Source organism: Bufo gargarizans, chromosome 9 (genome assembly GCF_014858855.1).
Source record: "Bufo gargarizans isolate SCDJY-AF-19 chromosome 9, ASM1485885v1, whole genome shotgun sequence".
Classification (NCBI taxonomy): Eukaryota; Metazoa; Chordata; class Amphibia; order Anura; family Bufonidae; genus Bufo; species Bufo gargarizans.
This window is the reverse complement of record NC_058088.1, coordinates 149,277,297-149,301,938: the sequence shown is the minus strand read 5'-3', so window position 1 is coordinate 149,301,938 and position 24,642 is coordinate 149,277,297. Positions and strand designations below refer to the sequence as shown.

The window sequence follows — 24,642 nt, the reverse complement described above, 5'->3', positions numbered from 1 at the left end:
GATTCCAAAACGTTATTGGGGTCAGAATATGGCGATAAAAAGAAAAAATCATTATTTTCAAGTTGTTTTTTTTTTTCAATTTCACCACTATTTCAAATGCAATATTAAATGGTGGAATTGCAAAGTGCAACTTGTCCAGCAGAAAACAAGCCCTCATACGGTTATGTGAACGGAAAAATAAATGAAAAATATGGCCCAAAAAGGCATTCTGTGAAAAACGTAAATACAAAAATGAAATGGTTAAAGGAAAGCTAATCAATCATAAAGACCTCTCTAAATTAACAAAGTTAAGCAAAGTGATGAAGAATAAGGCAGCTGCATAGCAACTGTCCTAAAAAGAAGTCAGGAGAAGATGAGAAAAAATGTAAATCCCTGCTACTCGTATCAAAAGAGTGCAAATTAGCAATTAGCTCTATTGCAGCACATGATGCGGCATCATGGGACCCTTTGGGAAAATACACCTGGCCAGCATTCCCAATCAGAAAAGTCTGTCCTCCTTCTCCTGGTCTTCTTTGTGGCAGCCAACTTGCATCCCCTAGCAATAGTGTCCTTGTAATCATCACCTTCTTCTCCTGTTAAGACTCTCCTTTTCCTCCACTCCATTGTGAGACATCTATAATGGAATGTTTGGCCACGAAAAAAAACCTATTCTCTACCGGCAATTAGCTTGTCTACAAGCTAAACCCCAACCTGGCCAGTTGTTGGTGGTGTAGTCGCTGCTGTACCATTGTAGTAGTGCCTTGTACTCTCACGTGGTGGAGAATGGGGACCTTGCACTCCACAGTGGATACCTGGAGCAGCTGTTACAGGCAGAGACAGTATATGTTTTTCACGGCCCACTGGGTCAATGTTTTTTGCAGCAGCAGTAAGGAAGCACCCCAGCAACATGACCATTTCTCTCTGAACACCCTAAACGTCCTCACCCATGATTTCATCGGGATGGCTCCCACAGCAAGAACTTACCCGCTTCCTCCACAGACACTCTCTTTCTTCTTTCTTGCCCAGCTTCCAATGTCATCTCGGAGAAGGTTTTTAAGGCCGCATGGGGCGTGATGACACCAAAACAGACCAAGTTGTCCTCCACCAGCATCCAAAACATCACTTTTGTCAAAATAAACCAAGCCTGGAATAGATCTGGCCTTGCTGACAGTTCCCCATCTTGCCTACCATCATGTTGCCTGCCTATCTTGTTCTGTATGGCTGCTATAATCCCACTGCTGCTGCCTGCCTACAAAAATGTTCCGTATGGCTGCTGCTGCTCCCATTATGCCGCTGCCATCTTCATGCCAGTGCTGCTGTCTGCCTACCATAATGTTCCGCAGAACTGCTGCACCACCTCAGCTGTTTCTCCTCACTGCAAAACCCCTACTGCCACGACTATTAATGCTCCGTATCTACCACTACTACTACCACCACCACCCATAGACAACCGATCTACCAGCTTGTATGTTCCATGCTATGCTGCTTCTGCTACTATAGCAGCCACGGGCCTCTTATTACCCTACCCTTTCAGCTTCCACACTACACAGCTGCGCCCAATTAACCCATTCATGCATATTTTCTGCAAATTTTGGATTTATTTATACATAAATAAATATAAAGCATATCAACTAAAATTCACCACTAACATGAAGTATGATGTGTCATGCAAAAACAATCTTAGAATCGCTTGGGTCAGTAAACGTGTTCCAGAGTTATTACCAGATAAAGTGACATGTCAGATTTGAAAAATGGGGCTCTGGCATTTGGTATAAACTGGCTTTTTCTTGAAGGGGTTATAAGGGAGAATTTTTCTAGGCTTGTTTACAATGTGCTTTTTCTTCTCACAATTAACACTTGTGTATGTTGTATAGGCAGACATTCTGACCTTGTCAAAGCATAATTTCTGGATCCTTGGTCCCCAAAAAAGCCACTTTTTTAAAATCCCATAACACATTGGTCTTTAAATACCACCTGTCCTCGATAAGGGACCATTTTTTGAATCTTTGAAAAATGAAAAAGCATAACACATGCGATGGTGCGGTGTGCTTTTAAACACACTGTTAACGCCACCAAAGGTTGGTTTACCGATGGTTATGTAAGTCAGTGTCAGTCAGGCATCATTTATTATAACTGTTCAAGAGCTTGGGGAGAGGGAGGCATAAAGCAAAAATACATAAATTATGAATGAAAAAGAGAAAATTCGGAGCCCTAGGAGTCTAGAGGGTGTTGTATGCCAATTTTCAGGACAATTGGAGTCAATTTGGTTCAGCTCAAACGGATTCGGGCCTGAAAAATTTGGCAAACCTGAACCAAACCTCAAATGGTTCGTTCATCCGTAAGTGAAACCCCTTTTGGCAATACATTTGTTACTAAGACCCAACGAACATTGTCATTTACAAAGACAGACTCTTCTACTCCCTTTTGAGCTGGATGTGCTGGTGGAAGATGCGTCTGATTTATGATCACAGTGGAGAGCGTCACAGCCGGAGAGAAAATAAAGCTCACCTTCTCCCTGGCTGGGACACTCTCCGCTGCGACTGGATCGCGGCACAGCAAGGGAGAAGGAGACGCCCATTGAGAAACCCTGGCGTCTCCTCCTCCTTGTACCGATGCTCAGTATTAACATACTAAGCGGGAAAACTGCAGAGCTGTAGAGGGACACAGCAGAGCGTAGGAGCAATATTTGAAAAAAAAACAAAAAAAAACAGGTAGGGTGTCAGCATCATCAGCGGGGGGGGGGGGGGGGGGGTACCCCACAAGGAAACAAGGAAAGTATTTATCTAAACAAAAAAAAAAAAAACATGAAAGGTCCTCTCATTTATAAAATGTTAGTACTTGCACTGGGTGCTCCTTATATCCTCCCAGTGTTTGCTCTGCGTGTCCATGCATCAGCAGTTACAGCAAAGTGCGAGTTAAATCCTCTTCTGTTGTTGTATTCCAACGTGTATTATTGAGGTGTGTATTGTGATGTTCCGCAGCAGCTGAGGTGTATTATGAGATTCTAGAGCAGCTGAGGTGTGTACTATGAGGTTCTGCAGCAGCTAAAGTGTGTATTATGATATGAAGTTTAACAGTAAGTTTAACATTTTTATTTGCATAGATTCAATTAAGAGCATGTGTTAGGCTGGGTTAACATCATATTTTTGTCATACATTTAACGTATTAAAAAAGTATATGTTAACAGGTGCCTCTGACAGATGAGATACAGTAGAACCTGTCACCATAGAGTTCCACTGAAGAAGAAAAGAAGTCTAAATTAATATACAGTATATGTTTTTTGCTGGACGTTGTAGGATGGAAAAGTGCAGTATACTATGCTTTTCCATCCTGCAGAGTGCTGCAAAAAATGTATAAGTTAACATATACATTTTTAACGTAATTTAACGTTAAACATATGACAAAAATGTGAGCAATACATCAGGAGAATCCCCAGTATACTTCTGACCAGAGTCTATTGCATACTTCATTAACTGGACTCATGGTGGGATACATCACTAATAGGCCCCCATATCCCAAAAAATGAATATTGCACCATCTACTATATACAGTATATTATATACTATAAAGAATTTTTCATTTGAATATATATGGTTGGCCCTTAGAATTAGATCCTCTGGTGGGCCCTATGTACCTCCATCCATTTGGTCACAGTGGAGAGCTGCTGTTCTTACTCTGGTGGACCTGACCTGTCAATGTTTACAAGGACAACATTCACTTGAAATTTTCAAATAGTTCATCATGTAAAAGCAGATGATTGTTGAGTCGGATTCAATATAAAAAATAGCTGTCTTAATGAGACAACCCTTTTAATATTGTTTGAACGTTCTTTCCACACTATATATGTAATCTACTGGCAATTACATCTAATCAAAAAAATTTTCTGTAAAAATGTTACTACAATCTTCTACAGAAATATTGAATTACAGTGCAAATGTAATAAACATTACTTGCAGTGTGGATGGCATCTATAATAGTTATTAAATATCAGACCTTAATGAAAGGATAGTCCAGGTTCTTCTCTAACATGATGTCCACCACTGTTAGACGTCACTGTACATACATCTTCAGAGATGTTGGCCTCCAGAATACAGGTCGTCCTTAGTTCCCCAAGAATTAAAATTGAATTGGTCATTTAGTTCATAGTGGATTCCGCACCTTGAACAGTGAGATTCTGTTTTCCTGAGACCACAAAAGCCATTAACACTCTTCCATCCATCGCTGTCTCATACTACTGCTTTTACAGTACAGTACGGTTGGTGGGATCACAGTCCACTGATTACTCATGCCTTGTTCTCATGATAACTGGAACCTGACGAGTCGCCATGAACATTGCAAGATACAAATCTTTGCTTTCTTTCTTCTGTAATGATAGTATGGCAAGAAATGTCTGATCTGCCGTCTTACTGAACTCACCGAGCAGGTAAATAAGGAAGTTGTATAAAGGGAAGGCAGAGGTGTGGCAGATCTAAAAATAGATGTCTGAGGTGAAAGATTAAATTGCCAGTTAGACCAGATAGACAAGACTGAAGACTACTGTCATGAGAATTCAGCCAATGTCTTAGAGGATCAGTCACTCAATTAGATTCTAACTTTTCAGACTAAAACTTACAAATTGCCATATATTACTGTATTCGAAGTAAGACATTTAATAATTATGTTTATTTTGCCAGTAATTGACATTTTCTTGTTTTGTTGTGGCAACATTTATTCACTTTTGAATTATAACTTGCCTTGGAAATGGAAATCTTAATAAATATACGGTAATTAAAATAGATGTACTTGTGCCATATACACAAAATATTCTCGCATGAAGACAGCAGTAACTCCAGAAAAGGCAAATGAATTACTTCTATTGCAACTGGGATAAGGAAATGAACAGGAGATATGACACAAAACGTTTAAGACTTTAAGACTGACCCATTGTATAAGCAGCTTTATCTGTGGGCAACATGGTACCGAGCAGGAGGAGCTGAGCAGATGATGACATAGTTTTATCCCTGCTATTTCTATCCTTAGGAGTCATATAGGCAGTCATAATTGGTGATGGACAGCCTTCTCTGTATGAGCATGCATGTATCACCTCTGATATGGCAGGTAACAGACGTGTGGCACACAGGGGAGGGAAGGGGGGTACCCTTTCACTAGGGAGAGGGAGAAGTGGTGACCCCTAACTCACCTGACACTGGCACCTGGCTGCCCTGATGTCCCTAGACTGGCTGCCCTGATGTCCCTAGACTGACTGCCCTGATGTCCCTAGACGGGGTGCTAACCCGTACGCCGATCACGTGCCTTGTCCCTGGCTTACCCTGTAATAAGCCCTAGGTATTGAGTAGGGCGGTGGGAGCACTAGTCCTCACCACTGACATCTAGGGTAACAACAGGGAAAGGACAAATAACACAAACACCACAAACAATCCCCAAAGGGAGACAACAACAGGAGTGAACCAGAGATCCAACAGCTCCAGTTCCAACAGCTCCACCAGAGGTCAGAATAGAAGATCTGGAAAGAAGGTCTATATCTGGCAACAAGGAAAGCAGAAAGGGAGAATATATAGTAGCTGGGAGTGGTGGACAGAGAACATCTGAGAGGAAAAGCTAAATGGGACAAAAAGGATCGCAGACCGAAGCAGAAAAACCTGGACCAGAATCCATTCCCACCACTAGGTCATGGAGCGATCTCTTGAAACCGAGTGAGTAGCCACCCGCTGCGACCTTCTGACCCCAGGCACAAAAGGGTCAGCGATAGGTTGTGACACCCTCGTGACAGCATAAAGAGATAGTGGTGCGATGTATGTAAAGTGGCATAGAAAAGAGAATGTATCTCCATTCTAAATTCTATATCGATTCCCATAGTTACTCTATATGCAGGATGACATCACTGTGTACATTTCACCCACATCACTGTATAATTCCTGCTTTGTAACGTATTACATTATCCCTGTACTGTGACATCATGTGTTTATTATTTCTATACTGTGACATCCATATATTCATTGACTCTGTACTGTGATATCATTATGTTTATCATCTCCGTACTGTTTTTATCAATGTTCTTTATCACTGTACTATGACATCACTGTGTTTATTATCCCTGTACTGTGACATCACTGTGTTTATTACCCCTGTACTGTGACATCACTGTGTTTATTATCCCTGTACTATGACATCACTGTGTTTATTATCCCTGTACTATGACATCACTGTGTTTATTATCCCTGTACTATGACATCACTGTGTTTATTATCCCTGTACTGTGACATCACTGTGTTTATTACCCCTGTACTGTGACATCACTGTGTTTATTATCCCTGTACTGTGACTTCACGGTGTTTATTATCCCTGTACTATGACATCACTGTGTTTATTATCCCTGTACTGTGACATCACTGTGTTTATTATCCCTGTACTGTGACTTCACGGTGTTTATTATCCCTGTACTATGACATCACTGTGTTTATTATCCCTGTACTGTGACATCACTGTGTTTATTATCTCTGTACTATGACATCACTGTGTTTATTATCTCTGTACTATGACATCACTGTGTTTATTATCCCTGTACTATGACATCACTGTGTTTATTATTATGTACTGTGATATCATTATGTTTATAATCTCCGTACTGTTTATATCACTGTTCTTTATCTCTGTACTATAACATCACTGTGTTTATTATCCCTGTACTGTGACATCACTGTGTTTATTATTCCTGTACTGTGACATCACTGTGTTTATTATTATGTACTGTGACATGATTATGTTTATAATCTCTGTACTGTTTATATCATTGTTCATTATGTCTGTACTATGACATCACTGTGTTTATGATTTCTGAAACTATGACATCACTGTGTTTATTATCTGTAAACTATGGCATTACTGCTTTTATTATCCTGTACTGTGACATCACTTTTTTCATTGTTTCAGTACGTTGACATCATTATGTTCATTATCTCTGTACTGTGATATAATTTATAGCATATTTTTTTAGGTATATGACATAAGGTAGTGATCATGGTGGAAGACATTTTTCTGGACTTCTGCAATTCATCCCATTGAGAACGGTTTGTCTTTATTTTGGAGTAAATTGCAACTATGCTTGCAGTCTGCCTCCTGAAAAAGAAAAATTCATACTTTCCTGCTCCATACCGCTCTGTTCCTAGTCTGCCACAATTTTCCAGTCCCCGCACTGTTTACATCTGTCTGGCCATGGGCATCGTCACATGCACCTCTGCAGCCATTGACTGGCTTCAGCGGTAATGCCATATCACTTCTAAAACAGTCACTAGCTGTTGCGAAAGATGGAGACAGAAGAGGCAACACAGAGGACTGAAGCAGTGGAGAACAGGTAAGTGTAAGGCTTCATGCACACGACCGTTCCGTCTTTTGTGGTCCGCAAAACACGGAAACCACCCGTGTACCTTCCGCAATTTGCGGAACGGAACAGGCGGCCCATTGGAGAAATGCCTATTTTTGTCCGCAAAACGGACAAGAATAGGACATGTTATATTTTTTTTTTTTTTTTTTTTATATAAACTTTTATTTTATTTTTTTTAGTTATCATACAAAAAGATACATGACAATATACCATTTACAATGCAATAAGATCCAAGTGTCCGTCAGTTCTAGTCCATAAAGCATAGTTAAATATGATTTCATGCAAATACCCATAATTAAGTAGATATTGACCAAACTCAGATAGAGGTCTCTCTGCCTGAGGGGGAAGCAGGACCCACCCGGCATTGAAGGGTTTAGAATTACAGATAGAAGGAGACATCTTATTTATTATAATTATCTCTATACTGGGAGGGAGCATAGGCCCGAGGCCCGGGGGGCCCGCCAAGCAGCGAACACGCACCTGCCACGGCCTCTCTCAGACGTAAGCAAGCGCCACGGACAGGACCAAGACCCGTGGGGCGAGTCCTCTGATACACACCTATCCCATCTGGGGCAGGCTCATAGCGATCTTTAATCGCACCCTTCCATAGAACCGGAGAAGAACAAAAGGGGGTCCAGCAGTCTTCTATCCCAGTGGTATAAAACCCACTCCCAGGATTTCCTGCCTCATCCCCATAAAGTTGGATTAAATGATAATAGCCTGTTTAAGCATAACTCGCATGGGTTCACCGCGGTATCTCGTGAAGAGAGGACACAAATCAAAGTGTCACTCAACAATCTCCAGCACTTGAGAAGACAAGAAAAAAACGTAACCAGCCAGCACTGTCTCATTAAGAGAACCGTGCCCAGCATAAGCTCCAGTTCATTAAGAAGGGACAAATGACGGGACCCAAACCACACCCGAGTCAGCTCACTGCCCGTGGTAGAAACTCACGTCCAAGAGAAAAAGCCGCATCCCGGGTCACACCCGATGCCCGGACCCCCCAAGGTCCTGAGCCCCGAACCCTCACCAGAATATTAGTCCATAATTTAGATTAATCAAGAATTAACCAATATCCAATGCCGGTAAGTCCTGCCGGCCCCCGGCATTTCAAAAGATGCTCCATTATAGCTTCACATTCTGCATTAATACATTGCATACAAACAAAAAGCCGGACAAATTGGATCTTCCCCCAACAAATCCCCTACCATACCCCCCCCCCCCTCCCCCATGTTATATTTTTTTTGCGGGGCCACGGAACGGAGCAACGGATGTGGACAGCAAACTGAACTGAGTGCTGTCTGCATCTTTTGAGGCCCCATTGAAGTGAATGGGTCCGCACCTGAGCCGCAAAAACTGCGGGTTGGATGCGGACCAGAACAACCGTCCTGTGCATGTGGCCTTAATCTTATTTTTCAGAAGGCAGGCTTGGGGTCATTACATAAAATATAATTATTACCGGAAAAACCCCTTGAACCTTAGTTATTGATATATGTCAGGTCCAAATCCTTTTTATGGATCTAATGATATTAGGGTATCCCTGCCTGAGAGCGGAGCACCCGCTCCGACAGGGGCGACCCCACTTATCGGTGGCTAAACCCTGACAAGCCCTGAATGTCCCTGCTAATATCTTGTCTTCACGACGCGTTTCCCCAGGTGGTGATATCCACGTGGTTCATCAGGGGAAAGAAACTTTCAGCAAGTATGAGATGAACAGATGCTCTAAACCATAAGGTCTGTTGGTAGATACACAATCTATGTAGACACCAGGATAAAAAGAGCGCATATAGCGCATGTAGCATATTGATAATGTGATGGCTCAGGAGACAGGTAGAAGCTTTACAGGTTTAAGCCTCATGCACACGACAGTATTTTGTTTCCGTGTCCGTTCCGTTTTTTTTGCGGATAGGATATGGACCCATTCATTTCAATGGGTCCGCAAAAAATGTGGACAGCACACCAGTTTGCTGTCCGCATCATTATGTCCGTTCCTCCGCAAAAAAAATATTGCATGTCCTATTTTTTTCTAGTTTGCGTACAAGGATAGGCATTATTATAATGGATCCGCAAAAAAAACGGATCCGCAAAAAGAACGGATGCCATACGGAACGTCATCCATTTTATTTTTTGCATATCTGCAATTTGCAGACCGCAAAACACATACGGTCGTGTGCATGAGGTCTTATTCTGAAGCCTTTTGATCTACTGATTTATTGAAAGTACTGATCAAACTTTTACATTGTCTTTTCTGTTTCATACATGGCCATTTCTGTGTCACAGATGTGTCACACTGTACCTGTGAGTACTTAAAGGGATTCTGTCACCTCGTTTTAACCTATTGAGATGCGGACATGCCTAGCTAGATCGCTGACCGCTAGCATGTCCGCAATATACCTGTCCCATAAAGCTGTGTCCTTTTATTGTGTTTAAAAAATGATTGTATAGATATGTAAATGAGCCTGGTAAGGAGCCCAAGGGGCTGCACTAACCTTCTTGGAGCCCAACCACGCCCCCGTGTGAAGGAGCACCGCCTGCGTCCTCCGAATCTCCTTCTTTCTTCACAGTTAGATTGCCGTAATCTCACGATGCGCGAGCTCGCTCATGTGCAGTTCCTTCCCTGAGGCTGATACCAGCACAGGGAAGGAACACTATACCGGCACTGCGCATGCGCGAGCTTGCGCATCGCGAGATTACGGCAATCTAACTGTGAAGAAAGCAGGAGATTCAGAGGACGCAGAATGCACGAACACCAACCGTAGGGCAGCCGCAGCTGATCGCGGACCTATTCACTTTAATGGGTCCACGATCCGCCCGTTCCGCAAAAAGATAGGACATGTTCTATCTTTTTGCGGAAAGGAAGTATGGGACGAAACCCCACGGAAACACTCCGTAGTGCCTCCGTTAGGTTCCGTTCAGTGCTTCTGTTCCGCATCTCCGGATTTGCGGACCCATTCAAGTGAATGGGTTCACATCCGTGATGCGGAATGCCCACGGAACGGCGCCCGTGTATTGCAGATCCGCAAATGCGGTCCTCAATATAGCCACGGAGCGCACACGTTCGTGTGAAAGAGGCCTTAGGTCTCCCTCTGTCTCCTGATTCAAGCCCCGTATGCAAAATCAAGGATTTCCGATCAGTTATTTTGGCAGCCTGGGAGGTTTTGAAGGCTCCTAGGCCTGCCACAGTAAGCTGGTCCAAATGATCAGAAGATTGCATATTCAATTCCCCTAAGGGGACCAATAATTACAATAAAAAAAAAATGTTTACAAATAGTATAGGAGAATGCTCTGAAACGCATCTGGTATAATATACATGTAAGAAAAGTATATATGCCACAGCTAGTTACTCTCATTGCTTTGGAGGTGGAAGGATCAGCGCTGCCCACACACTGTCATCATCCATTGAACTATCTAGACCTAATCGGATTCCCGGCAAACAGAGCACTCAGGAGTAGATGAGAGGCGCTACTATGTTGCCACTTTTTGATATATTATTGGTGCAACTGCACTTTTACTAATTGTTTTGAGGTTGTATCACAGAATGCTATGCTGCCAAATTCATAATTCAACTAGGAACATTCACAGATCAGTGGAATTAATGGCTAGAAATATATGAATGCAGTGAACATTATTATCTAATCCACACGTGCACTATTCACAAGTGGTAACATCACATTTTGGGCAGCATTTGGATGCAGTCAGCAGGATACTAACACCTAAATTACAAATAAATGATTTGCCAACAGTGTACTTATATCAATAGACTTTAGATTAACAACTATTATTTACCCTGATATTTTATGATTGTATTACAAGTTCTCTAAAAACAAGGGCCCACTAGCAGTGGCGTAGGGATCGCCATAGCAACCATAGCAGTGGCTATGGGGCCCTACGCCACTGGGGGCCCGTCCGGACCGCATCATTTATTTTTATTTTTTATTAATATACTGAGTCTGACACAGGCTGCGGCAGCCAGCAGCCAGGCCCGACCGCCCGCCCAGTGTAGTGGGCGGGGCGCGGGCGGTCCGCGGCTCGGGGCTGGCTGGGGGGAAGGCGGAAGCTAAGGAAGGAGGAGACAGGAGAGGACAGTGAGTGGACTGTAGCACACTAGCACTGCCAGAACATGAGGTAGGCGGACGCGGTGGAGGGGGCCGGAACGGGGGCGTAGCGGAGGCGGAGCCAGGCTGGCACCAGCGCCGTAGACCGCACTGCACTTGCCTCTGTGGAAATTGAAGAGAAGCGCCGTAATCTCGCACAGGCGCACTGGCAGTCGGCAGAGGCATCTAAGTGCGCATGCACCGTCTTCCTGGCCTCTGCCAGTGCGCCTGTGCGAGATTACGGCGCTTCTCTTCAATTTCCACAGAGGCAAGTAAGTGCAGTTAATAAATTAGGTAGGAAGCGGCTCTTGGTGGTGGTGGTGGTGGTGGTGGGGGGGGAATCTGTGGAGGACACTGAAGGGGGGGGGATCTGTGGAGGACACTGAAGGGGGGGGATCTGTGGAGGACACTGGGGGGGATCTGTGGAGGACACTGAAGGGGGGGGATCTGTGGAGGACACTGAAGGGGGGGATCTGTGGAGGACACTGAAGGGGGGGGATCTGTGGAGGACACTGAAGGGGGGGGATCTGTGGAGGACACTGAAGGGGGGGATCTGTGGAGGACACTGAAGGGGGGATCTGTGGAGGACACTGAAGGGGGGATCTGTGGAGGACACTGAAGGGGGGATCTGTGGAGGACACTGAAGGGGGGGATCTGTGGAGGACACTGAAGGGGGGGGATCTGTGGAGGACACTGAAGGGGGGGGATCTGTGGAGGACACTGAAGGGGGGGATCTGTGGAGGACACTGAAGGGGGGGATCTGTGGAGGACACTGAAGGGGGGGATCTGTGGAGGACACTGAAGGGGGGGATCTGTGGAGGACACTGAAGGGGGGGATCTGTGGAGGACACTGAAGGGGGGGATCTGTGGAGGACACTGAAGGGGGGGATCTGTGGAGGACACTGAAGGGGGGGATCTGTGGAGGACACTGAAGGGGGGATCTGTGGAGGACACTGAAGGGGGGGGATCTGTGGAGGACACTGAAGGGGGGGGGATCTGTGGAGGACACTGAAGGGGGGGATCTGTGGAGGACACTGAAGGGGGGATCTGTGGAGGACACTGAAGGGGGATCTGTGGAGGACACTGAAGGGGGGGTCTGTGGACGACACTGAAGGGGGGGATCTGTGGAGGACACTGAAGGGGGGGGATCTGTGGAGGACACTGAAGGGGGGGGATCTGTGGAGGACACTGAAGGGGGGGGATCTGTGGAGGACACTGAAGGGGGGATCTGTGGAGGACACTGAAGGGGGGATCTGTGGAGGACACTGAAGGGGGGATCTGTGGAGGACACTGAAGGGGGGGATCTGTGGAGGACACTGAAGGGGGGGATCTGTGGAGGACACTGAAGGGGGGGATCTGTGGAGGACACTGAAGGGGGGGATCTGTGGAGGACACTGAAGGGGGGGATCTGTGGAGGACACTGAAGGGGGGGGGATCTGTGGAGGACACTGAAGGGGGGGGATCTGTGGAGGACACTGAAGGGGGGGATCTGTGGAGGACACTGAAGGGGGGGATCTGTGGAGGACACTGAAGGAAGGGGGGATCTGTGGAGGACACTGAAGGGGGGATCTGTGGAGGACACTGAAGGGGGGATCTGTGGAGGACACTGAAGGGGGGGGATCTGTGGAGGACACTGAAGGGGGGGGGATCTGTGGAGGACACTGAAGGGGGGATCTGTGGAGGACACTGAAGGGGGGATCTGTGGAGGACACTGAAGGGGGATCTGTGGAGGACACTGAAGGGGGGGTCTGTGGACGACACTGAAGGGGGGATCTATTGGACGACACTTAGGGGGGGGTTCTGTGGACGACACTTAGGGGGATGTTCGGGTGGGAGGTCCTGGAGGGGTGTTTGGGTGGGAGCTCTGGAAGGGGTGGGAGGTCCGATAGGTATGTGGGGGTGGGAGATCCGGGAGGGGGGGCCCATAATTTTTTTTGCTATGGGGCCCAGTCATTTCTAGCTACGCCCCTGCCCACTAGTGAGTTATCTACATATATGCAACCAAATATAGAATGTTTTAATTTATTATATTTGATATTGTCTATACCATATTCTATTTTTTATTCTTTATTTGTATTGTATTAATTTATATTTGTATTGTATTAATATGAGATACAATAAACATTCTATATTTTTAACCAGATTTGTGTAATAATGCAGATTTATTGGAAAGCATCCCTGGCATCTGTATTGCAAAAATCAAAAATGTTGAAAAAAATTATGTTTATTTTAAAATTTTGCCCCAAAACGAATTTCTCCCTTTTTCCAATACGATATGGTAAATTAAGTTGTGCAATTAAAACGCTACCTCTCCCACATGACGGCTATGTGAACAAAGAATTGAAAAAGTTTAAGCTCTTTGAAGGCATGAAGGAAAAAATTACAGTGTTAAAATAAAAATTGGTCCAGTTCTTAAAGGGGTTCTATGGGAATAAAGACATTTTTATCTAATGTCCACAGCCTGCCTCCATAAATAGAAGATTCATACTTACCTGGCCCAAAGTGACACATCCCCTCTGAAGCTAGTCATTGGCTGCACTGGAGCATGTGCAGTGGCAGAAGAAAAGAAGCCGGGTATCGGAACATGGACACATCAGTGACCTAAAGCAGTAGGGAGCAGGTAAGTATGAATCTTCTGTTTACAGAGGCAAGCTGGGGCATTTGCTGAAAAATCTGTATTCCTGGAGTACCCTTTCAAGGGATTAATCGCTAGAGCCTGTGCAATGAATTTAACAAGTAGTATTCACAGAGTGAAGCAAACAAAGAAGCAGGCAACTGTGGACTATTATTATCTGTAGGTTAAAAAAATTGAAATGTTCCTATGACCTTAAAGAGGTATTCTGTTGTAGCAAGTTAACCCCTAGCCACAGGACAGGAGATAACAATTAGATTGGTGGGGGTCCCGGCAGTAGGACCAACAATGATCATGAGAATGGTGACCTCAGTCCCTCTGAAAAATGAACAGAACAGCAGGTTGGACATGATTAAAGGGGTTGTCCGAGTTATTTTTTTGTTCTTTCTATGTTCCTAACTAGGCAAATGTAACAACTTTACAATTAAATCACTTTATCTGCAGTACCTGGTTTATCAGATTTGACTGAGGGTCACATGACCTGTGATGTCAGCTTCTCTCCCTGCTCTGATAAAGTTTGTTTACAAGCCTGTAAACGAGACATCACTGTGCTGGCCACGCCCCCTTCACTGTCTGCTCTCTCCTAGGATTCTTAACCCCTTCAGCTGCACATACTGGGTAGCTGCAGGCAGTGACAATTCTGGGCACAGGAGCTGACAGACTAGAGAGAGCATTGCACAAGAAGGTAGGGGGAAGATCCTGTGTGTATTAGCAGTGTCATTATACAGGTGGGACTTGTAGTTCTACACTTACAAGTTGCTGTTGATTCTCCCAGCACTCACGGCAGCTCTTGTATCCACCCCATTAGCAGTGTCATTATAAAGCTGGGACTTGTAGTCCTACACATACAACATGCTGCTGATTCTCCTAGCAGGCAGACATGTCACTCGGGGCAGCTCTTGTAGCCACTCCCTTAGCAGTGCAGGGGGAGGGGCAGAGATTGTTTTTATTGCAAGTAAACAAAGGGCCAGAAAAGAACCAAGGAAATTAGGAAATATATATATATATATATATATATATATTTTCTTTGCATAAAACTTGCTTAGCTTAGTTATATATTGCTGCCCATCAGATTTTCTGTGCTATATTTTTTTTTTCATAACTCGGACAACCCCTTTAACCCTTCGCTGCATTAACCACTTCCAGACCGGCCATTTACCCCCTTCCTGACGAGGCCTAATTTAGCAAATCTGTATCACTGTATCACTTTATGTGGTAATAACTTTGGAACACTTTTTTACTCAATATGTTTTACCTTTTATTTATAAAAAATCCAAAAGTTTATGAAAATGTGAAAAAATTCTAAATTTGAATCTCTCTGCCTTTAAGACAGTGATGCCTCATAAAAATTTTTTTTATTAACATTCCCCACATGTCTACTTTATGTTGGCATTATTTTAGTAATGTAATTATTTTTTTATTTTTTTAGGAAGTTAGAAGGTTTAGAATTTTAGAAGCAATTTTTAACATTTTCAAGAAAATGTCCAAATTCAACTTTTTTTCTACCCCATTTTAGAAATGACATCTCTCAAACTATTCAAAACTGGTTTTAGAAATGTTGCTAACCTTTTAGGTATTCTACAGGAATTAAAGCAAAATAGAGGTGAAATTTCAAAATGTCACTTTTTTTGCAGATTTTCCATTTTAATCTATAATGTTTCCATTTAATCTATGTGTTTTTCCTGGAACACATCAAGGGTTAACAACAAAACAAGCCTCAATATTTCTTACCTTGATTTTAAAGTTTGCAGAAACACCCCATATGTGGTTGTATACCGCTGTATGGGCACATGACAGGGCACAGAAGGCAAGGAGCGCCATATGGTTTTTGGAGGGCAGATTTTGCTGGAATGGTCTTTGGACACCATGTTGCATTTGAAGAGGCCCTGAGGTAACCCCACAGTAAAAAAAAAAAAAAAGTGACCAAATTTTGTAAACTACATCACCCAAGGAATTTTTAAGGGGTGTAGCGAGCACTTCACTCAACAGCTGTTTCATAGAATTTTTAATAGTTAGGTGTGAAAATGAAAAATTTTTTTTACAAGAAAATGGTGCTTTAGGCCCAAACTTTCTTTTTTACAAAAGATAGGTGAATATACCCCCCCAATTTGCTACCCACTTTCTCCTGAATACAGTCACACCCCAATTGTGGTCGTAAACTGTTATTTGGGGATACGCCAGGGGTCAGAAGGGAAGGAGCGGCATCTGGATGTTCTAACATGGAATTTTCTGTCATGGTTTTTAAGAGTGATAACTTTTTTTATTTTGTTGAATGAGCTGCGTGAGGGCTTATTTTGTGCGAGACAAGCTGTAGTTTTTATTGGCACCATTTTGGGGTACATTTGGATTTCTAGTTGTTTTTTATTTCATTTTTGGGAGGTAAAGTCACAAAAAAGGCTGTTTGGTGTCATTTTTCTAATTTGTTTTTTACACCGTTCACTTGATGGGGTAGATCATGTGAAATTTTTATAGATCCAGTCACAACGGACGCAACAATACCAAATATGTCTTTTTTTTTTTTTTACGTTTTAGGCCTCTTTCACACTTGCGTTGTCCGGATCCGGCGTGTACTCCACTTGCCGGAATTACACGCCGGATCCGGAAAAATTCAAGTGAACTGAAAGCATTTGAAGATGGATCCGTCTTCAAAATGCGTTCAGTGTTACTATGGCAGCCAGGACGCTATTAAAGTCCTGGTTGCCATAGTAGTAATGGGGAGCGGGGGAGAAGTATACTTACAGTCCGTGCGGCTCCCGGGGCGCTCCAGAATGACGTCAGAGCGCCCCATGCGCATGGATGACGTGCCATGCGATCACGTGATCCATGTGCGTGGGGCGCCCTGACGTCACTCTGGAGCGCCCCGGGAGCCGCACGGACGGTAAGTATGCTGCTCCCCCGCTCCCCACTACACTTTACTATGGCTGCAAGGACTTTAGCGTCCCGGCAGCCATAGTAACCATTCAGAAAAAGCTAAACGTCGGATCCGGCAATGCGCCGAAACGACGTTTAGCTTAAGGCCGGATCCGGATCAATGCCTTTCAATGGGCATTAATTCCGGATCCGGCCTTGCGGCAAGTGTTCAGGATTTTTGGCCGGAGCAAAAAGCGCAGCATGCTGCGGTATTTTCTCCGGCCAAAAAACGTTCCGGTCCTGAACTGAAGACATCCTGATGCATCCTGAACGGGTTTCACTCCATTCAGAATGCATTAGGATAAAACTGATCAGGATTCTTCCGGCATAGAGCCCCGACGACGGAACTCTATGCCGGAAGAAAAGAACGCAGGTGTGAAAGAGCCCTTACACAATAAAAACATTTTTTTTTAAAAAAAACATGTTTTTGTGTTGCCATTTTCTTAGAGCCATAATTTTTTGTTTCATTTTCTGGCTATAGTCTTGTTTGAGGGCTTGTCTTTTCCGGGACATACAACTTTTTAAATAATTGATAATATGTTTTTTGTGAGATGAGGTGACAAAAAAAAATATTTTGGCATAATTTTTATTTGTTTTTTCTACACCGTTCACTTGATGGAGTAGATCATTTTTGTAGATATTTTTGAGCCAATTGTTACGGACGCGGCAATACCAAATATGTCTATTTTTTATTTATTTTTTACATTTTACACAATAACAGCATTTTTTACAAAAAAACATGTTTTTTGTGTTGCAATTTTCATAGAATTTTCTTAATATTTTATGTGAAACTTTTATTTATTTATTTTCCAAAACACTTTATTTTTTATTTTATTTTTTTATCTTACACTTTGTGTCCCCCATAAGGTCATACAAGACCTCTGGGGGACATTTAACTTCATATTTTTTTTTTTACTATTGATTTCTCCTGTAACTGGTGCTGACATAGTAGCCCCAGTTACAGGGGAAATACACCCCCCCCCCCCCCCAGAGAGGCTGTACAGCACTATACTGCACTCCCCCGGCCTGTAAACAGTGATATAGAAGGCAGGGACATCTGGGAACTGTCCCTGCCTTCTCCCTGAGATGCCCTGCTGTCACTGACAGTGGGCCACCCGCACGATTAGCGTGCAGCTGCCATCTCTGAAAGAACGTTCCAGAATGTCCATTCAGAGATAAACCGACTGCCCAAGGACGTTTATAGTCAATGGGCGGTCGGGAAGTGGGTAATTTTAGTGATTCCCATAGGGGGTCCTGTTCTTGTGATGGATGGGGGTCCTAGCCTCCACTGATCTAATAGTTATACTCTATCCTGTGGATAGGAGATAACTTGCAACAACCTGAGTACCGCTTCAATGCAAAAAAAGAGTACTTAAATTTTTTTTTTTTATAATAACTTTCACTGATACTTTGCTATGTGTCGAGAATAACTTTAAAAGGTTTGTCCAGCTTTATTTACTTGATGGTCTGTCCTCAGGACAGGTCTTCACTAGCTGATTAGTGGGTATCCGGCACCCATACCTCTGTCATTCAGCTGTTTTTGTGTAGCTCCAGCACTGGAAGTCAGCACTGGAGTTACAGAGCACCATCAACCTTGTAGCGGACAGTGCTTGTCACTGCAGGTCTGCTTCCATTGAAGTGGATGGGAGCAGTGCTACAGTGATGAGCGCGGTCTACTACAATGTTGACGGTGATCTGTAACTCCAGTGCTGACTTCCAGAGACAGAGCTACACCAGAACAGCTGATCTAAAGGGTTGCATTGTGCCCCCTATAAACTGTTCCGACCTTCCTCAGCTGTATCATAGACCTCAGAGTGGAAACTGTGGAAGTGCCTGGTGTGACTGTGACAGCCATACTAACACCATGCCACTGTGTATCAACTTGAGCCTGGATAATTAAAGGTAATTTTAAACTGCAAACACTTTGTGTGTGCTCCAGATATTTCCTTAAAGTATTTGGTGTCTAGGACACCTCCTCCATGAGCACCTCTAACACTACACAGTGTGTAGGACACAATATTGGAAGCATGTCAAGAGGTCAGTCCACAGAGTTTAGACTGACAGGAGACCTGGCAACACTGGCCTCGTGATACTACCACCAATACCATGCCTGTTGCACCTCAGGTGCACCCATCAATGTACCTAGAGAGCTGCCCAATGTCCCCAAATACTGTTATATCAAGACAATAGTGTCTGAGGATGCAGATACAGATTAAAGTGGGGGTTTAACTGGAAAAAAGAAAACCTTTAGACCAGGCATGCTCAACCTACGGCCCTCCAGCTGTTGCAAAACTACAACTCCCAGCATGCCCAAACAGCCTATAGCTATCAGCCTACAGCAGGGCATTGTGGGAGTTGTAGTTTTACAACAGCTGGAGGGCCGCAGGTTGAGCATGCCTGCTTTAGACCCTACACCAGATCCATAAATTAATTTAGATCTAGACCCTTAAATAATTTAGATGACAGACCCCTAAATTAATTTAGACCCCTGACCAGATGACCTAAATTATCAGACCAAAGACCCCCTAATTAAATCACACACCAGACCGTCTAAGATAATAAGACCCCAGAGCATATGATAAAAAGGCTTCTTATAGTTACCAGTCCCGAGGTGCTACCTGCCACCCCCTGCCCACATGCCAGGTAGCATCAGCATCTTGTATATGCTGTTGTGTGCTCCATCCTCATGCTGGCACATAGTTATGGCACACTTGCTGAATTTTGGTTCAGGGGCCCACCCAGGGGCCTGCTAAAGGATTTACTGTTTTCCCAGTGGGTCAACCTGTTTGTCTTCTCTCTCCCCTGGCAGAGCTGATGGAAAGTGTGGCATGTGGGGTGGGAGTGTGGCCATAGAAAAAAAAAAGTGGAAAAGGTTAGATAGGCTGGGGTCTGAGTGAAGAGACCCCCATGATCTCTAGAACACGGGGAGATAAGTACGGTATGTGCATAGTGTGTTCTCTCAATAGAAGTCTATGGGCCTGTCTCGATGCACATGCTTTTGTCCTCTCGCTCTAGGGATCAGTGGGGATCTCGGTCCCCACCGTCATAGAGACATATTAAACGTTTTTTGAAAAGTTAGTGAACCTTTAATTACATCCCTGAATTATGGGAGATCTCGGCCACTTTGCCCCTTAATTGATTTAATTGATTGTAAAAATGGAAATAATAAAAATTTTAAAATACAGCCCTGGTGAGAGAGGGGCTTAGTCTCCCAGCTTGTGAATGACACTGCATGAGGGGAAGGGTCTGAGTGATCAAACAACACCAAACAACGGTGACATCCATACAACACTAAGAAAAAATAAGAAGCAACAAAAGGAAGGAAATAGACCCAAAATATATAAGGTACAAAGGGCATTTTTGACTGCACTGCATCTAATGCATTTAGGAGGAGTCTTTATAGAATTTTATTGATTCAGTTTGGGTACCTTGGGAAAGTCTCATCTGACTTATGAATATATTTGGCTATAATATGTATCACCTTTCTACTTGACCTAATTTCTGTTTGCTGTAGAGGATCGTCGGGTGTGCCCCTGTCTTCTTCTAAATATAACCGCCCTATATTTAGCTTGGTCTGCCTGTAAGCACTGTGCTAATTCTTAGAGAGGATGTGGTTATAAGGGGGGTTTAACTCCTTCATTCAGAATCTACAGGGGACAAACTGTTCTAACCACTTCTGAGAAATGTTCTCAACAATCTTCTGTGTTTAATAAAATCCAAAAAGACCTTTGTCTAATTAATACTAATGATAGAACTCAATGAACAAACATATCTTCTCTTATCATTGTTTCCCATCTATTCACTTGATGACTGTTAACTCAAAACCTTGGTTCCTAGTGAGTTGTTGTTACTGGAGTGCAGTTAGAATTGAGCATTTAAAGGTGTTTGCCACTTTCTGGCTACTGCTGATTAATATGCTTGTAAGATGATTAGACGGCAATTACTCATTTAGCCTTTATTAACATTCTGCGCCATTTTCCATATTTCCTAAGGTATGTCCCCTTGTTGGCTAAATCTTTTGTGCTGTACACACAGAGGTCCTGCCCATAAGATGGCTGCTGATGGAGGGTCATGTGACCAGACAAATCACCTCCATGTGATGTCTCCTTATTTATTGTAGAAAATGGCATAAAAAGGTGACAAAGACTATATTGGCAGGTGCGATGGAGTCATGATACATAAACATTGGTCAACAGTAGCCAGAACGTGCAACCCCTTTAAGAATCACCTTCTGTACACAACACACCAACTTTGAATATTTTGAAAAAAGAAATATTGTCAGTACCTGAGCATTCAGGAAAATCAGGTATATGGTCATCAGCCTGTATCATTTTAATTTACAAAATTATTAAACTCAGGGCAAGGACCTCAAATGTAGAAATTTCTGAAGTGCTATCTGTACCACTTGCCATACCAGAGAGGCACCAGGTGGTTAGGAAGGTTAATAAGGGCTCAAGAGCTGGTGTAGGAAGGAGGGGTTTGGTTCCTGGCGAATTGGTTGACTTTCCTGTTGGCTACATGTAAGGGGTCAGACCTTACCCAGGATCTTTCTGGTAACAAGTTTGGCAGTTCCAAGAATCTCACAAGAGAACACTGTCTTTCTGATGGCTTATGTTAAAGTGCGTCACATATACATAAGGTAACATGTCCTTTAGTAAACACAAGGTTGGCATTTTCCAGAGTAAAAAGGCCAATTAGGGTACTTTCACACTAGCGTTTTTCTTTTCTGGCATTGAGTTCCGTCACAGGGGCTCAATACCAGAAAAGAACTGATCAGTTTTATCCTAATGCATTCTGAATGGAGAGCAATCTGTTCAGGATGCATCAGGATGTCTTCAGTGCAGTCACTGAACGGCGCTTTGGACGGAGGAAATCTCCGTCCAAAATTCCAGATCAGTTGCATTAATTTACATTGAAATGTATTCGTGCCGGATCTGGGATTAAAAAATGTGAAAAAATATATATAACAGATCCGTTTCTCCGGATGACATCCGGAGAGACGGATCCGTTCTTGCAATGCATTTGTAAGACGGATCCGGATCCGTCTACAAATGCTGCCCATTTGCATGCAGATTGCCAGATCCGCCAGGCAGTTTCGGCGACGGAACTGCTTGCCAGATCACTCTGCCGCAAGTGTGAAAGTAGCCTAACAGTCCAACAGTTCAACCCATAGTAACCTAAAGTGTAACTGTTGTTTCAGTGTATTTTAATATTGTGTAGGTACAGGGATGTTAAACATTTCTGTGATATACTTTTATTTGGGAAATGTGTTTCCTTGTGTTTCCTACTAAAAAACAGGGTGTAAAGAGTTTTGTTAGAAAACCTTGAAATGAGCATTGCTAAGGTGAGTCTGCCTTCAGCTTTCTACTAGTGCTGAAGAGAAGGGAAGAGAGACGCGCAGAGCTACCAGCAGATAGGCAGGGACACAGCAGAGAATCCAGATAGGCAGGGACACAGCAGAGAATCCAGATAGGCAGGGACACAGCAGAGAATCCAGATAGGCAGGGACACAGCAGAGAATCCAGATAGGCAGGGACACAGCAGAGAATCCAGATAGGCAGGGACACAGCAGAGAATCCAGATAGGCAGGGACACAGCAGAGAATCCAGATAGGCAGGGACACAGCAGAGAATCCAGATAGGCAGGGACACAGCAGAGAATCCAGATAGCTAGGCCACATATAGTGAGCAGGGGCTAAAGGCACATTTGAACACGTTGAGCAGAAGCAGATTGTCGGAAGGAAGTGTTCTGTCCCCACAGTCGGATACTCATTGTGGAGGTGAAGTGCTGCATTTCCACAGGATGAGAACAAGCGTTATTACGATCACTCGTCCTCATACAGCTGTATTGTTTCTGAGCAGCAGATTGCTGTTTAGACAGAATGATCTGCTGCTCAGAAATGATAATTTAGCTGCCTGCACAAACGACAGGATCACCTGATGAAGGATTGATCAGAAGCATTTTTAGATAGGTAGAAAGTTGGGAATGAAAATCCGCAGGAATGACGTCTCCGCACCCGGCAAGCGTACTGGCATGGTGATTATCTGCCAGATAATTCACAAGTGTAAATCTACCTTAAAGGGAATATGTCACCGGGATTGTGTATAGAGCTGAGGACATGGGTTGCTAGATGTCCGCTAGCACATCCACAATATCCACTCCCCATAGCTCTGTGTGCTTTTATTGTGTTAAAAAAACTGATTTGATACATATGCAAACTAACCAGAGATGAGTCCTGTACGTGAGACGAGTCAGGAATAGGACGTGTCTCAGGTTAATTTGCATATGTAGCAAATTGTTTTTTAACACAATAAAAGCCTGGGTAATGCGGATGTGCTAGCGGCCATCTAGCAACCCATGTCCTCAGCTCTATACACAAAATCACAGGTTCCCTTTAAGGCAGTGAGATAAGAGACCGGCTGGAAGTGTCTGTATGTACACATAATCGTCTCTAGTGTTCAGCAGAACAAGAGCAATGCTCATTTACAGTGTTGACAAGGAGACTCTTCGTACATTTTTTCTTCCCCACTGCCCCCTGGGTATATACGTCCTATCTGCACAAGCTCCAAGCAGATAGCACGTACCGCATATAAACGTTCAGGCAGTGCTGGGATTAAAGCTCCTGTAATCTAGCAGAAGCAGGTCGGGTTCCAGCTGTGAGACACAGCAGGGACCCTGGGAAGAAGACAGGAGCAGCTTATTACCACTTCTGCCTTCTCCTGTGCTGGGAGGACAGCACTGCACGAGCTTCCTCTGTTAGTCCCGGTGGTCACATGACCACCGGGGCTGTCTGGGGCAGGGGCAGGAGCAGAGCTGCAGGGTCTAAGGAGACCTTGATCATCTCTGCCTGTGTGTAATGCCCCCACAGGGGGCTGTTTTTCCCTGTAACTGGGGCTCCTGTGGATGCCCCAGTTACAGTGGAAACAGTGAAAAATTAAAGGCAGTGTCCTCCAGAGGTCTTTCAATGACCTCTTGGGGGACATATTAAAACAAAAACAAAACAAAAAAAAACAAATGTAAAAAAACAGTAACAGTCACCATAGTCGCCCCGTTCGCTCAAACCTATACATGTTACATATGAAAATGATTATCCCAAAACAGGGAACCCATTGCAATAATTTATTTTTGTGTCAGTTTTAATATTGTAGCAGTGCTAGCTATGGCTTTCCTCACCGCTCCCTGCCCATGCTACACTATGCCCTGACAGCGTACAGCTTCAGGGCATAGTATGTGGGGGCTGCCAGGTGTTGGGACCTCCGCCGACCAAATATTGATGGTCTATCCTAAGGATAGGCCATAAATATCAAAATCCCCTTTAACCTCTTCCTGACATTTGTTGTACATGTACATACGCCATGGTCAATTGTGACCACATCATCAGAGAGATCACTTACCAGGAGTGCAGTGCTCCCAGTGACTGAACAGCATCCCTGCAACTAGATTGTAGGCAGACCTGAAGGCTTCGAGGTCTGCCATAGCAAAGTTCATATTGATAGGAATGCACTGATTCTCCCATAAACTGCAATGGTAAATCATGGTAGAAGCATGTTAGTCCCTTGAAAGGACTAAAAATAAATGTAAAAAAAAAAAATAATATAAAAAAAAATTAAATTACACAAACAAAACAATAATAATTTTTACTGCTG

General features: G+C 43.8%; 1 protein-coding gene across 3 annotated transcripts in view; it reads right to left on the bottom strand.

Annotated features, from left to right (window-relative positions):
* The window catches only part of LOC122919463 (diacylglycerol kinase eta-like), a 283,154-nt gene that overhangs the window by 160,537 nt on the left and 97,975 nt on the right, over positions 1-24,642 (bottom strand). Inside the window, exon 1 of one of the 3 annotated variants that reach the window (XM_044268515.1) lies at positions 3,973-4,366. The exons of the other annotated variants lie outside the window; for them this stretch is intronic. Coding sequence (XP_044124450.1) covers positions 3,973-4,008 — 36 coding nt within the window. The 5' untranslated portion in view covers positions 4,009-4,366. Of the gene's footprint in view, positions 1-3,972; positions 4,367-24,642 lie in introns of those variants that run through there. 3 annotated transcript variants of the gene reach the window in all.